This window comes from Pelodiscus sinensis, chromosome 8, assembly GCF_052426305.1.
Source record: "Pelodiscus sinensis isolate ZL-2025 chromosome 8, ASM5242630v1, whole genome shotgun sequence".
Classification (NCBI taxonomy): Eukaryota; Metazoa; Chordata; order Testudines; family Trionychidae; genus Pelodiscus; species Pelodiscus sinensis.
Window position 1 is genome coordinate 32,702,742 of NC_143059.1, and position 15,795 is coordinate 32,718,536.

The 15,795-nt window shown below is 41.1% G+C and overlaps 1 protein-coding gene across 4 annotated transcripts in view; it reads right to left on the bottom strand.

Annotated features, from left to right (window-relative positions):
• Positions 1-5,697: 5,697 nt before the first annotated feature.
• Positions 5,698-15,795, bottom strand: part of UBE2D1 (ubiquitin conjugating enzyme E2 D1) — a 42,936-nt gene continuing 32,838 nt past the window's right edge. For all 4 annotated transcript variants that reach the window (XR_012905609.2, XM_075935025.2, XM_075935024.2 and 1 more), the window contains one exon: positions 5,698-6,596. Coding sequence is in view for 3 of the 4 variants with exons in the window: in XM_075935025.2 (XP_075791140.1) it covers positions 6,551-6,596 (46 nt within the window). In the remaining variant the exon portion in view is untranslated. The remainder of the gene's footprint in view (positions 6,597-15,795) is intronic.

Below are 15,795 nucleotides of genomic sequence, written 5' to 3' on the forward strand. Positions count from 1 at the left end.
TTAGAAAAAGGAAAGGTGTGAAAAGGGAAAAATAGCCTCAGACTCTCCCACCCATCACCTTGGCGTGAGAACTGTGGGGCTTACCTGGTCGCATGAAACCTGCACAGTTTTGGCCCAACCCCTGGGACACAGACCCCTCACTTGGTGACCATTGGGCCATATATGGTAATATACAAGCACGGGAAAGCGATGTGCAGATTTGGGGATAAATACCCATCGCACAGTTCCCTCGAGGAGGTCTTCGCAACACACGTACTACCATGCGTGTGCCTTCTCGTATACTTCAAAGTGCTGCCGGCCTGATCAACCGACCAGCCACCTCCCCCGACTCTCGGGCATAACCAAGGTCTCCGCAACCAAACCGATATCTGTGAAATGTTCCATGTGCTGTGTAAGTTGGTATGTATGATCTGATTTTTTTCTTGTTGTATAAACTTAGTGTAGTTGTTTTGGGTAGTACATAGAGTTTGTAGTTATCACTGTTATTTAATTAGGTTAGCTGGATATTTTAAGATTAGAGATTATTCCCCTTGCCGTTCCCATCCTTATATCTTTGACACATTTAATTAGAAATCATAGAATAAAAAATACTGTAAATTCCTTATTAATACGGTCTATTAAAAATCTTAGAATAAATACTATAAATTCATCACTGTCATAAATATTTTTTATTCGATAAAACTGTCCGCCTGGTTCTGTCCTTTCCCCCTTGGGTATGCATCATCGGACCTGTGATTCTCGGGACAGTTCTCTCTATTCAGTGAGAGCTGGGAAGAGTGCAAGTCAGGCAGGCCTATTGACTGACATGTGCCAGCTGGCAGAGCCTGTGTGTTGTCCTTGACCTTTCTATTTTTTCTTTGCCATAATGAAACAGCTCTCAGCACAAGCCTGTGCATCAAGAACCAGTATTTCACTTCTTCACCAGATCCACAGTTAGCTGGATATTCTCTTCTTACTAATAGCCTTGTCTTCTAGTCAGTTCCAGTGCAGTTTTATAGATTTTTACACCATTGTGTTATTACTACAGTGTCTGCTATAAGTGGAAGATAGTATGAATCTGGTTCTAAACACTGCTTTTGCCCCACCTCCTCCCAACTACCTGTTCTTTCTTTTGACACAGTAATATTTGTTTTTTCTTCATTTTGGTGCATTTGGTTAATGCTAGTGTCATCAGGGGTTTTTCTTCTTGTTTGCAGTTTTTGTGTGACAGCATTATCTTTGGGGCTCTGACATAAAAGTTGTTAGGCAGTTACCCAATAAATCTAGTTCTATTCAGTACTTGTATCACAGCCAAGGAGGTTTGTTTTGTGTATCGGCCCAGAAATGCCAGTACCAGCGTTCCCTACTCTGATGTCCAAAAAGTGAAGGAGACAACTGGTATCTTAAAACACTTTTAATATTAAAACCAGTGTTGCAAACTATATGGTCCTGATTAGGGATGTGAAGGACTAGTTGACTCTGATAGGCAAATGCTTATCAAATAGTCAACTAGTTGCTTCTCCTGCTTGCCGCCTCTATCAGAAAGAGGCAGCAAGGGTGGAGGAGGAGGTGGTATTTGAAGCCTGGTCTCCACGTGGCGCTGCCGCTTTGAAATGCCATATGCAGTCCAGGGCCAGCTGGGTATCCCCAGGATGCACGCAGCCTTTCAAAGCAGCAGCGCCCTGTTAATCCCAGGATCATTGGGGACTCCCTCACTGTCCGCAGGTTTAGTGCAGCGCTGCTGCTTTGAAACACCATGGGGAGCCTGGTGATAGGCGCCTCACAGCATTTCAAAGCAGCAGCACTGCACGAAGCCTGGGGTCACAGGGGTGTCCCCAGGTGATCCTGGGCTCCACATGGCCCTTTCACCTTTGAAGTTTAGCTACACTTGAAAGGCGGAGGTGCCCTATCAACTAATCAAATAGTCGATGCAGAATGTATCGACTATTTGATCAGTCAATATTTAACATCCTTAGTCCTGATAATGCTGATGAAAATCAAATTGCAATCATTTCAGTTGTGATTTTTTTTAAATGTGGAAAAATCATATTTCTGGGGCAGTTACTTTTGCTTACAGAGCTGACTGATCCACCTTACACCAGATTTTACAAGGTTCTATGAAGATTCCTCTCCAATATCTGTTGGAATTCAACCTTAGGATATAGTCCTATTAACATTACCCTTATCTACAGAGAAACCTGTATACTATGAATGTAAAAAAAGATAATTGGCATTATATTTGGAGACTACTAAAGCTCTCAGAAGGCCTATCCACTTTTTTCTTTTTGACACAAATTCATCAGGCAATATTTTTACTGGGATGATAACTGACTTCATGCCTGCAGTCTGCAACTAGAAGGCTATGTCAAAACATAACTTTGAGACATAATAGTCCCTCAGCTGTTTCTCTCAAAAATCATCTACCAACTGGTCTTCAAAAGAGTGTTTTCAAAATGTCCTTCTGAGTATTTGGCACTTCACACATAGTGTGTTCTTCCTCACAACACAGATGGGAGGGGAGATAGGAAAGGAATATTATTCACCTTCAAGAGTGGGCAATTGAGGCTAGACCTTGGTCCTCACCGATACACGTTTCACATCCAATGATTTCCATGATATTTAGGTGCCTAAATATTGAGGATCTGGTCCCAGATCTCTCCGTGCTTCAGTTCTCCATTAGCAAAGTGGGCCTAAATGAAGTCTGGGCCCAAGCAAGTTTTTAACTTGGGATTCCTGAGTTTCAATGCTGTGCACTTCTCATTGGCACTCTTTGCTTAGATTTTACCCTCAGAGGTGGGGCTTTCAAACACTGTTTTAGCGGTATGGGTGCCAGGTTTTCACCCAGACAGTCTTATTTCTGGCCAGTCCAGTAAAAAAAAAAACCTAGAAAATACCAGACATGTAAAATGTCCAGTATTTTCAGTTTTTCTTGGACAGAAGGCCAGCAGACATTATTCCCCTGCTGCGTCTGGTGTGGGGAAGTAAGGAGCATGGGGGAGTCTTAAAGATACTGCAGCCTTTTTTTTTTACTCAACTTTTATCTCCTGGGTTTGTTTGTTTTTTGCTCAACCAAGTTTTTTTTCCTTGCCATGTTCAGGATTTTGGGTGATAGCATCTGGCAAGCCTATTTAGAGCTCTATTCTAAAGTGAAGTAAGTCAAACTCATCTATCGCTTGTTTTCTTTCAGCATGTTTCTTATTAACCAATTGTTTGCTTTTTATTAAAAAAATATTTCATTGTGTTCGATAGTGCATTTGTGTTCTTATTCCACTTAATATTGTTACTACAAATATAGAACAAACTCCCCTTTTCCACTAGCAAGTCACTCCCTCCCTATACTTCCCTGTAGCTTTACTCTTTTGGAACATCCTTTCTACTTATTTTAGAGACTCTTGCTGTGGTGTTTTTAGAGAAAAATATTTCACCTACAATAATTCTTCTGATTATGCAATTTTGCACCTTCTCTCTCTTTCTTATAGCAGCCCCATGCACTCTGTTCTTTATTTTTCTCACTGGGGAATTAGTTTCCTACTGAAATGGTGCAGTTATCAGAACAGTGTCTTTACTATTATTTCTAGCTGCTTTTTACCCTTATTGCAGTTTCTGCAACACTATTCCCCCATATACAAGGCCTTTTTAATAACCCCAATTAATTGCTTAGCAATTGAATACCATATTAAAAACAGAGGATTAAACAAATACTTAAAGTTATTCTTTAAACAGACTTTTTAATCTTTATTGTCATTTAGGCCTTATTTTCTGGTTAAAGATGCCAACTATCACAATCTCAAATTTTTTAAACAAGTTATTAAAAAGCAAGCTGTCTGTAATATTAAAAGTAAGCATAAATAAAAATAAAACAATTACATTTTCCAAGGATTTCCAGATACAACTAGAGGATCGTGGTGTAACAAGGTCAATTGTGAGGGGACAATCTGATGTAGCATTTTTGCAATGACCAGTAGAACAAAATTGAAGAGAGGAGGAAAGTAAAGATTTATACTTTTTTTTAATTCCGTCATAATGAAAGCAGCAGGACTGAGCAATCTTTTGAAGAAAGAAATGAAAAAGTCCTCATAATGCATTATCTAATAAGTGATTAAAACATTTACCAGGAAATTCTTAAATTTTTTCTTTATTCAACAATGGTTTAAGTGTATGAAATTTGGAATTACCTAAAATGCCTATCAAAGGAATCACTATCAGACTTCTAGATTAGTAGGTATGATAGTGAATGGACAAAGTCTAGATTACTTAAGGCAAGATGACAGCTAAATCAGGGACTGAATTACAACTAATACCACTGAGAAAACCTCTATAAAGAATGTCTTCATGACACATTCACGGTTAAGAATAAAATCTAATGCTGCAGTCAGTTCATCCTTGACTGTTAATTTGGTTTCTATGCTCATCCTGGAAATCTTGCATTATGGTGGAAAGTTATTCCTTTTTGTATGGTGTATATTCAAATATTGCCAATTTTAAGTACAGTATATACAGTTTCCAACTACCCTTGATATTTTAGTAAAGTAGAAGACAAAGAATAGTTCTCTAACATGCAAGTCAAGCTTCCAAATTTCACATCTAAGCACAAGACATTAAGAACTATTTAAACCATTTGTTCTGGTACTAACAAAAATACAAGAGAAACAAATAATTTTGGGAAAGAATGTTACTAAGAAGCCTTTGCCACCTCTATTGATACTATATAAAACAAATGAATGGTGAATACTGTAGCTTCCCTAACAGTAATATCCCATTTCAAGTACAGTGGAATTGCTATTTTTCTCACTATTAAAGACTTATATTGAATATTTTAAAGATGGTATATTCTACAGTGTACAGCCTCAGTGCTTCTCCTCTCAAAAGGAAATTGTCTTTTTTTCTCTAATACATACATTTCACAAGTCACCATTTTGTGCTGCTGTTCCTTATTCTGGGCAATGGTGAATCCGGAGAGTTTTAAACAAGTATGAACGAATAAAAAAATCCAGTGGTAGAAGAGAGCATGCATGTGTTCTAAACATTCCAGTTAGATGTTTACTACAGTAAATGGCATTTTTCCTTGGCTAAGAGAAAGCATTGGAGTTTAACTTGCATTCAAAGGTTTTGTTTTCTGTGGTGGCAAATTTCCCAGTCAATCCAGTTTTGCTTAATGCAGAAAGGTCAAAGCAATAGGGTAACCAAGCATTTTTGACAGTGATTTAGTATCCTAAGAAAAAGTGATCTGTGATTTGAAATTTAAATGTTATTTTTCATTTAAAAACAAAATCTGCTTTCCAAAAATTATGGATTTTCTACATGCATTGTGAAGTAGACGGAAAGGACACAGTTAATTAAAAAGTTAGCATCACGTGAAAAATACTAGTCCTAAATATTGTTAGACGTAAATGAGGGAAGATTCCTCACTGTGACATTCTGATATTGAAAGCATTCATTTATATGAATTTATATGAAGTGTCTAATGTCCAAACATCTGAGATTTTTTTGTCAAAAGAGAATTGCTTGTCTGTGTTTAGTGTAGGATTTCAGCAAAGTTGAATCCCACACACTTTAAAGAGAAGATTACATAAACTGGGCTGCAGCTAACAAGTCTCAGAATTAATATTAGATGCATGGCCTTTTGTCTATAATTCACATGCGTAACTTAATATTTGATCTTTTAATTTTAGAGAAGCACTTTCAAAGATATGCAAGATTTAAATAACAGCCAAGACAAATAGTAGAAAATGCATTTTATTTATATGGAAAAAGCTACTGTAAGATTTGTAAAAGGTCTGAGAATATTATGTAGCCAATATTGGGGAGGGGAGAGGGAAATCAGTCGTAAATAGCAACAAACAAAACAGTTACATGTCTTTCTACATAGCAGTGCAATTAGTTCACAATGCAATAAAATTAAGTCAAGTATGCAACAGAATAAAAAAACCAAGTGTTTCCTCCATAATCAGCATACTAAGAATTACAGTGCAAAGATCATTTTAGGTTTTAAGAAATCTGCAATCACTCTGTAGAAGAGCCCATAGGGAGCAACACCGCATTAATTTCATTATCAGCAGTTGTATCATATCAATACTGTGCTTGAGAAAAAAAAACAGTCTAAATGAATTGATTTCCATGGTAAATAAAATATATTTAGTCTATACAGTAAAAAAATACAAATTATATAACAATTAAATTTTGAACAGACCTATGAAATTGACAATGTATTTTAAAGACACATACAGTATTTCTCAAGTAAAACATCTAGTTTTTCAGCAAAAAATGATTTGGTTGCTTTACAACTGCATTATGGATCTTGTAGGCTGAAGATGCAGAAGTCCAAGAGTCTTAAAAACCATAATAAATGTCTTTTGCAAAGCATACAAAAAGGATAAATACTCTCATCACAGCTTTAAGATTATTTTTGGAAGTTTGTTTTTTCTTGCTCCAGAAACACACTTACATGGGTAAAAATTAAAAGGGCTTCATGGTACAATGAAACAGTAAACTGTGCTTCATTTACTTCTAATTTTGAAAAAACCTAGAATTTACAGTACTCTGTGGTATATATGAAAAAGTCTTCACAAGTTTACATTGCATATTTCTGAGTCCATTCTCTTGCATGTCTGTTGTATCTGTATGAGCAGAAAAAAGATGTTTCAATAAAGACAGGTTTATTTTCCACAACACCTATATAAGTACTCATATATGTTATGTTACTAGCTCCCCATCTTTTGGAATTGATTATAATCTTGTGAAATCAAAGAACTGTTTCACATAGTAATTTTTTTCAGGAAACAAAATACATACTTCATATGTATAAAAGTTCTCATTGCATAAGATCAAAACCTAGGAAATTTTTAATTCTCCTTCTGGTTGTCAGTGTCACAAATGCCATAGTCTACATAAACAGCTGAATTTTGACACTCAAAAGGGAAGTAATGCTTCTATGAAAGTATAATTTGACTGGATTTCAACTTTTGAGTCTTTTCCTTCCTTCATGAGACTGACCAGAATTCCCAAAGTTAGGAGTTTTGGGACAGCCAACTCTTCACTCCTGGAAGCAGAACATGGTATATTAAACCCCTTACTGTAGGCTCAAAAGCCTCTTGCGCACCCACCTGTTAAGTTCCTTCTTCAAATAAAAGCAAGTGGAAGAAAGAACTTTTGCAAATCTATATAATTCTAATTACTTCCTTTTAAGATGCCAATATATGTAATTTGTGCACTAACTGTAGCAGTCTCCGTAATCTGCAAAACACGTCCTAATGGGATATAAATCCTTGGACTCAGAGATAATATTAGTAGAAGTCAGTGTATAGAATAACCAAAGTTTAGTCATCCCATAACTGTCACATCCCACATCTATGGGGAGATACCATCTCATACTGATTGAAGTGAGGATTTAAGAGCTCAAAGAAAGATTCTTCATAAACTAAGATATTCTCCAAGAAACTGTATGGGAATTTCCACACCATTTTAAGAAAGGTGAAGACATTTCACCCCTCACACCCTCCCCCCAAAAAAACAGGAGGAAGAAATATTGAACAAACAAGCAAAGGGTGAGCCATGGTTTTTTTCACCTTAAAAAACTATGGGTTTTGTATTAAAAGGCAGACATACATACAAGTTCAACTATTGTGGTTGGTGCTTGCAAAATGGGTCCGACGATTTGATGACACTAATCGTAACTGGCAAGAAAAACCTCTCAAAAGTCTGCAAAAATATCCACTCCATGGACAAAGACTATTTCAGCAGAGGAATATCCTTTAACAAGACCATATCTCCATCTAACATAAGCAGAGAGACACCCCCCCCCAACACAAATTGACACACACAATTCAGTATTCAAATTGCAAACAATCCTCAATTATCTGTGCCTCATGAGGAAGAACCTGAATAGATGAGTATTAAAAAAACTAACCTGATTCTATCTGTAATACATAGATGACAGTCTATTAAACATATCCGGTAAGTACCTTCATTCTTAGTGCTAGTATTTTAATGGGTATTTTGTTAAATTATTGCACCAAGCACACACCAGCTTTTTCACATGTTAAAAGCAGTTTGAGATCTCTTCTAGATATTCCATAAGGACTCAGATCCTGGAACAATGATTGTAGCTGATTAAGATAATAAAGAACAGACTCCGAGGTTACCAACAATTAGAATAAACTTTAAGGCTTTGTCTATAGTGCAGGGTTTTTGTGCAAGAAGCTTTTCGCCAAAACTTCTTGCGCAAAAGCACATTCACGCCTCAAAAGAACACCGCAAAAGCACACTGCATGGACACTCTTGCGCAAGAAAGTTCTGATGCCATTCACAGACTGGCAATCAGAGCACCTGTGCTTTTTCTGATAGGCTCCTTTTGCGCAAGAAACCCCTGTTGAGTGTCCACACACATCTTTTTGCACAAGAACTCTTGCGCAAAAAGGAGTTATTCCTCATAGAAAAAGATATACCTACACTGCAAAAAGCCCTCTGTTCTGCCGTTTTACTGTAAATTTTCTTGTGCAAAAATGTGCTTGAGGTGTGGACGCTCCGCGGGTTTTTGCGCAAAAACCCTGTAGTGTAGACATAGCCTAGGAATGAAATACTGCTTCATTGAAGTCAAAGGCAATGCTCCCAATGATTTGAATAGGCCTAGGATTTCAGCAACAATCATAGGTAAGAAACATGCATCCCAAAACACATTCACCAACCACCTAATGGTGCCTACCATCTACTTGTCCCAGGAATTTATAGAATTTGGAAGGATGTAAGATGATCACTAAGAATGAGACTGAGTCTGTCTTCACTGATATTATTTATTGTGTTTTCAGGTCCACTAAGATGCTCTATGTGATTCAGATATTACAGGTACTAAAATACTGTTGCAGAAAACAAATTAGGGCATATGTTGCAATGGAGTTTCAATGTGTCTGTTTTAGCAAACCAACCACATCTGGATTTCTCTTGGACTATCCAGATCAAGAAACCGTACGTCCCAAACAATTTCTAGAAATAAAGCTCAATCCACCACCTACTTTGAGCACACTGTTGTGGAAAACTGGTGTACCTCCAAGTTACTCTGTTATCCCGCCAATTGTTCATGAAAGTAGTCAAGCATTCCACCATTTCAAATGACTGTAGAATCCTCAGATTGTGATTATAAATACCAATTGAGCCATATGCCTTCTAAACAAGTAAAATGTTTAGAAACAGGAGTGAGAAGGAATATGCAGGTATTCCTGTTCCATTGGAAATGAACAGCTTTACTCACCGAGGAGACTGTCTAAAGTACAAGTGCTTTGAGCTAGATGCCCCTCCCTCTGAACTACCACCACTTGGAACACAGTAAGAGCAATGGCTCTGCCAAGAGTGGTGATAGTAGCTCTTCTAGCTTTTCTCACAGCGCTAATGTCAAACACCAGGGGAAAACTCCAGAGATTCAAAGATACTGGCAATCCAAATTTTCTTCAGGGCATATTCTGGAAATTCTAAAGCCTGGTCTACAATATGCTGAGGGCCCAGAGCCTCTAGACACACACCTGTGAAGTGCCCCTTTCCTCCCTCAGCATGCAAAGGTATCAGTTTCCTGAGATCCACTCTCTAGGGCAGTGATTTTTCACACTTGGGTCACGACAGCACTGGGTCTCATTGTTGCAGGGTGATTAGGTAACCAGTGATAGAAATGTACCCGTGTTAGTCTGGTGTAGCTGAAACAAAAAACAGGACTATGTAGCACTTTAAAGACTAACAAGATGGTTTATTAGGTGATGAGCTTTCCTGGGCCAGGACCACTTCCTCAGATCAAATAGTGGAAGAAAATTGTCACAACCATATATACACCAAAGGATACAATCAAAAAAATTAATACATATGAAAAGGACAAATCAAATTTCAGAACAGAAGGGGAATGGGGGGGGAGAGGAGTAAATGTCTCTGAACTAATGATATTAGAGGTGATAACTGGGGAAGCTATCTTTGTAATGGGTAAAATAATTAATATCTGTTTAGACCAAGGAGTAAAGTGTCAAATTTTAAGCATGAATGTGTGTTGTAAGCAAAACTCGTGAAGTCATTCTGCCGCTCTACTCTGCACTAGTTAGGCCTCAGCTGGAGTACTGTGTCCAGTTCTGGGCACCACATTTCAAGAAAGATGTGGAGAAATTGGAAAGGGTACAGAGAAGAGCGACAAGAATGATTAAAGGTTTAGAGAACATGACCTATGAAGCCAGGCTTCATGAACTGGGCTTGTTTAGTTTGGAAAAAAGAAGATTAAGGGGGGACATGATAGCGGTTTTCAAATATCTAAAAGGGTGTCACAAGGAGGAAGGAGAAAATTTGTTCCTCTTGGTTTCTGAGGACAGGACAAGGAGTAATGGGCTTAAAGTGCAGCAGGGGAGGTTTAGATTGGACATTAGGAAAAAATTCCTAACTGTCAGGGTGGTCAAATATTGGAATAAATTGCCAAGGGAGGTGGTGGAATCTCCCTCTCTGGAGATATTTAAGAACAGGTTAGATAGACATCTGTCAGGGATGGTGTAGACGGAGCTTGATCCTGCCTTGAGGGCGGGGGGCTGGACTCGATGACCTCTCGAGGTCCCTTCCAGTCCTATTATTCTATGATTCTATGATTCTATGAATGACAGTTCAGAGACACTTCAAGACAGACCCAAGAAAACCAACAATAGAACACCACTTGTCATCACCTACAGCCCCCAACTTAAACCTGTCCAAAACATTGTCAATAAACTACAACCTATACTGGAACAGGATACTAAACTCCGAGAGGCTCTGGGAGACAGACCCATAGTCTCCTATAGACAACCACCTAACCTCAAGATGATTCTTACCAGCAACCACAGGATATAATATACTACACTAATACAAACCCTGGAACTTTCCCTTGCAACAAACCCCGTTGCCAGCTTTGTCCACATATTCACTCTGCTGATACCATTATTGGACCTAACCAATTGAGTTATAAGATCAAGAACACATATTCCTGCTCATCCAGAAATATAATTTATGCAATCATGTGCCTAAAGTGTTCTCTGCTATGTACATTGGACAAACGTCTCAGACACTTCGCCAAAGAATCAATGCCCACAAAACAGATATTAGACAGGATCACAAAGAAAAAACAGATTCTTGCCATTTCAACCAGAAAGGGCATTGTCTCAATGACTGATTACCTGCATCCTGCTTCAAAGACCTTTTCACACCAGACTTGAAAGAGAATCCTCTGAACTGTCATTCATGCTTAAATTTGACACTTTATGCCTCCGTCTAAACAAAGACATTAATTATCTTACCCATTACAAAGATAGTTTCCCCAATTATCACTTCTAATATCATTAGCTCACAGACATTTACCTCCCCCCCCATTCCGCTTCTGTTCTGAAATTTGAGTTGTCCTTATCATATGTATTAATTTTTTTGATTGTATCCTTTGGTATATATGGTCATGCCAATTTTCTTCCACTATTTGATCTGAGGAAGTGGGTCTGGCCCAGGAAAGCTCATCACCTAATAAACCACCATCTTGTTAGTCTTTAAAGTGCTACATGGTCCTATTAGGTGACCAATGAGGGTGCTACAGCAGGCTGCCTGTCTGTCCTGGCACCGCAGATTGCTGTGCCCTAGAAATGGCCAGCAGTAGGCTGGGGCTCCTAGGTTGGGTGAGGGAAGAGAGCATGCACAGGGCTCCACACACTGCCCCTGCCCTTGCACTACCATTGGCTGAGGACCTGCTGCTGGCTGCTTCTGGAGACAGCATGGTCTGCAGTGCCAGGAGAGGTAGGAACCCTGTCATGCTGTGCTGCTGACTGGGTGCCGCTCAAGGTAAGCCCCGATTGCCCCAGACCTGATCCCAAAGCCAGAGTCTCTTTCTATACCCTAAAGCTCTCTGCCTCACCCCAGAGCCTATACTCATCAAATTATGTTAGGTCACGGGCATCAATCTTCTTCAATTGGATAACGAGGGGGGGAAAAAAACCCATTGAAAACCACTACTCTAGAGTTTTGAAATACTCTACACAGCACTGTTCTGGAGGTAAGCTGCCTCTATGTGCCAAAGCATTGGAGACCTAACCACCTAGAACACTGGTACCAGACGTTCCAGCGCTACAGCCATACAATGTACAGTACTTGGATAAGAGTGCTACAAGCTACCTCGTGGCAGTGAAGTGTATGACAGGGTGCTGTCTGAAGACATCAAAATTCAGCTTTGGGAATTCCAGATGTGCTTTTAGAACAAGACTAAGACCAAAGAGCAAGAATCCAGTCACTATGATCTCTTCAGAAATTCCATCCTTTCCATTTAAATCTCTTCTGCACCAGAAGTATGCACTATCGTAGCTATTAGTTCCTATATCGCCATCTTGATACCAGAAGCTCTACCATCAGTTTTAAACTGAGGTCATGGTGAAGAAAGGTCCATTTTTGCTGTAGGATGTTTCTGTTTGTTATGGCTATAGAAAAAAACTTCTCAATGTTTTCTGGATTTTTGACAGAAGCTACATTTGGGAAATCAAACATCAAAATTTAATATCCACATTCAGTATATTTTAAACTAGAGTGTTTTCTACATTTTTCAAATATTGATTTCAAATTAACAGAATACAAAAGTGTAGCTTGCTCACTTCATATTTATTTTTGATTAAATATTTGAACTGTAAAAATAATATTTTTCAACTCACCTAATACAAACATTGTAGTGCAATCTCCATCATGAAAGTTGAACTGACATGTAGATTTATGCACATAAATAACAGCATCCAAACCCCTAAAATTTAAGACTTTATAGCTGACAAGTCCACTCAGTCCTATTTCTTGTTCAGCAAATTGCTCAAGCAACTAGTTTACATTTGCAGGGGGTAAAGCTGCCTGCTTCTAGTTTACAGTAGAATCTGAAATTGAGAACAGGCATTTGCATGGCATTGTTGTAACCAGCATTGAAAATATTTACATGCCAAATACATAGTTCCCTCTAATGTGCATGGCTGGGTGGCTGCCTGAGGAATGAAAGGCCACCCACTTAAGTAGCAGAGCCATGCAGACCTGGCTCCACTAATTAGAAGCCTCCTGGACACTGCAGAGAGGACATGCAAGGTGAGGTACTGTGGGAAACAGGGATTGTGGGTGGAATGTTTGGATTTAGCTTGGTCTGGGAACATGTATTACACATTTAAAGTTTGATTTGCAATGTCACTCTTGTATTTTCTATCCTGTCATGTCTCAACTCTAGCTTGGAGTTTCCAGTGGCCAAGAGAAATACCTCTTAATGGAAATCACTTGGATTCCAAACGTGATTTCCATAAGTCTCCAAACAAATTTGGGAACGAGAGATTGGAAACCATGTATAGGACCAGCCTTAGGGCTAGGCGATCCAGGCCTAAGCCAAGGGCACTGCAGCCAGGTGAGTGCTGCAAGGGTTCTGAATCCTACCCCTCCCCTTCAGCCCCTTTTTCCTGCTGGCTGGCTTTTCTCTTTCTGAAAGCCTGTACCACAGTGTGGCTACGTCTAAATTGGCATGATTTTCCGGAAATGCTTTTAACGGAAAAGTTTTCTGTTAAAAGCATTTTCGGAACAGAGCGTCTAGATTAGCACGGACACTTTTCCACAAAAGCACGAGAAAATGGCAATCGGGGCTTTTTTGCAGAAAACAAATCTGAGCTGTCTACACTGGCCCTTTTGCGCAAAAGCTTTGCGCAAAAGGGACTTTTGCCTGAACGGGAGCAGAACAGTATTTCCTCAAGAAGCACTGATTTCTTACAGTAGGAAGTCAGTGCTTTTGTGTAAATTCAAGTAGCCAGTGTAGACAGCTGGCAAGTTTTTCCGGAAAAGCGGCTGTGTGTGTGAAGGGTGCGAATGCACTGCCATGGCTCGAGCTAAGCTCCCCTCCTTCCCTCCACAGCAGGGAGCCCACATAGATGTTGCAGCCTTTTTCCCCCCACGAGCCAGATCTCACAGTGAGGCTTGGGCCCCCCGCCCCAAGCGGGTTGCTCCAATGGAATCTGGCCAATGCGAGCAGCGGAGGCAGTGCCTGGGACCGGCACAGGGCATGAAGTCAGCACAGGTGGCAGGCTTGTATAATTTTTGGTGGTGCCCCATTAGCCACGCCCCTTGGCCCCCTTTAGCCACACCGCCTGCTCCTCCTGCCCCGTTAGCCACGCTTCTGAAGGTAACAAGCTCGGGGCAAGATGGACACATGGCCAGAAGTAAAAGGTGTCATATCACCCCTCTAGAAGGGCTTTTCCCACCATCCTCCTACCAACAGGGATTAGTTTGGCCCCCACCAAACCCCCCTCATGCAACTATCCTGCAATTGCATTAACCCAATGTGTGTGACTAACTCGGGGGCAGAGAGGCTGGGGGAAGTGTTCCCTCTAAGGCTATGTCTACAGTCGCAGTTTCTTGCACAAGTACAGTCGTTCTTCCGCACAAACCCACAGAGCATCCACACTGCCCGCCTGCTCTTGCACAAGGAAATGTACAGTACAGCATGGTAAGAGAGGACGTCTTGCGTAAGAGCTACGCTCTTTTCTAACAGGTGCAAGCTCTCTTGCGCAATAGGCAGTGGATGCTTGGCAGGGATTTCTTGCGCAAGAAACCCCGATGGCTAAAATGGCCGTCGGAGCTTTCTTGGGCAAGAGAGCGTCCACACTGCCATGGATGCTCTTGTGCAAAAGCACAGCTCGCACATGGTAGTGTGGACATGTTCTTGCGCAAGACTTCTTGCACAAGAAGCCTTGCGCAAGATGTTCTCGCACAAGAAACAGCCAGTGTAGACATAGCCTAAGAGTTTCCTCCCGTGAGCAGAATGAATTTTGTGTTGTGCACCAGTACTGAGTTCATGTGGCTTGTTTGGATGTGCCACTGTGACATCCTAGTTAATAAATATTTTTAAACCTTTACCTTTTCTCTCTGCTGCCATGTCTCCTCCCCTTGTTCCATCAGCTCCCCTAGTGCCTGCTGCCCCCCAACTCCTCACCCTTCTCTGCTGTCCTGACTCCTGCCCTTCTCACTGCCCTCAGCTCTCCTGCAACCTGCCTCCCTCCACCAGGCCTTCTCTCCCACTTGTGCCCACTCCTCCAGTAGCCCCACTCTGATCATGCGAGCTACCCCTCCTCATCCCCTCTTCTAACACCTTCCTCTACAAACCTGCCCTGCCTCTCTCCTCTGGTGCTGGTCCCTCCCCTGCAGGTGTCTGCCCTTCTGCTTCACCCTTAGAATCCCCTAGCACCTGCACCTTCCCTTACCCCTGCCCCCTCCTGGTGCCTACCCCTTCCCTCCTTTTCCTTGATGCCCACCCCCTCACCACCCTCTGCCCCCATTCTCCTCTGTGCCCTCACACATGACTTGCTCCATTCCTGCCTTCCTCATACCCACCCCTTCTTTCAAGCCTTCTCCCAGCACCGTCCCCTCTGGTCTCCAATGCCCTTATTCTCTCCCCTCTCATCATCCTGTCCCCTTCCCACTGAAACCTCCCCTCCTGCCCTTTTCTGCATTGTCTGCACTTGGCCCCCAGCATTTCTCTCTCCCCTCTACCCTGTCCCTTTGGTGCCTTCCCCTTTCTTCCCCCTCCCCCTCCGTACATGCCCCTTCCTTTCCCAGCCCTTTGCCTAGTTTTCTCCCTTCCACTCCCCCTCCCCTACCTTCTGCCTTTCACTTTGCGGTACCAGAGTCTGCGCTCCTCCCCAGAAGTCCCCGAACTCCGAACCGGCAACTCAGCTGCGCAGCACAATGTGCCGCTGAGCAGTAAAGTCGCAGGCTGTCATGTCACGCCCAGCGTCTCCCCGCCTGCCTGTATGAACATGCTGTACGTGGCGGCAGCAGCAGCCGGCA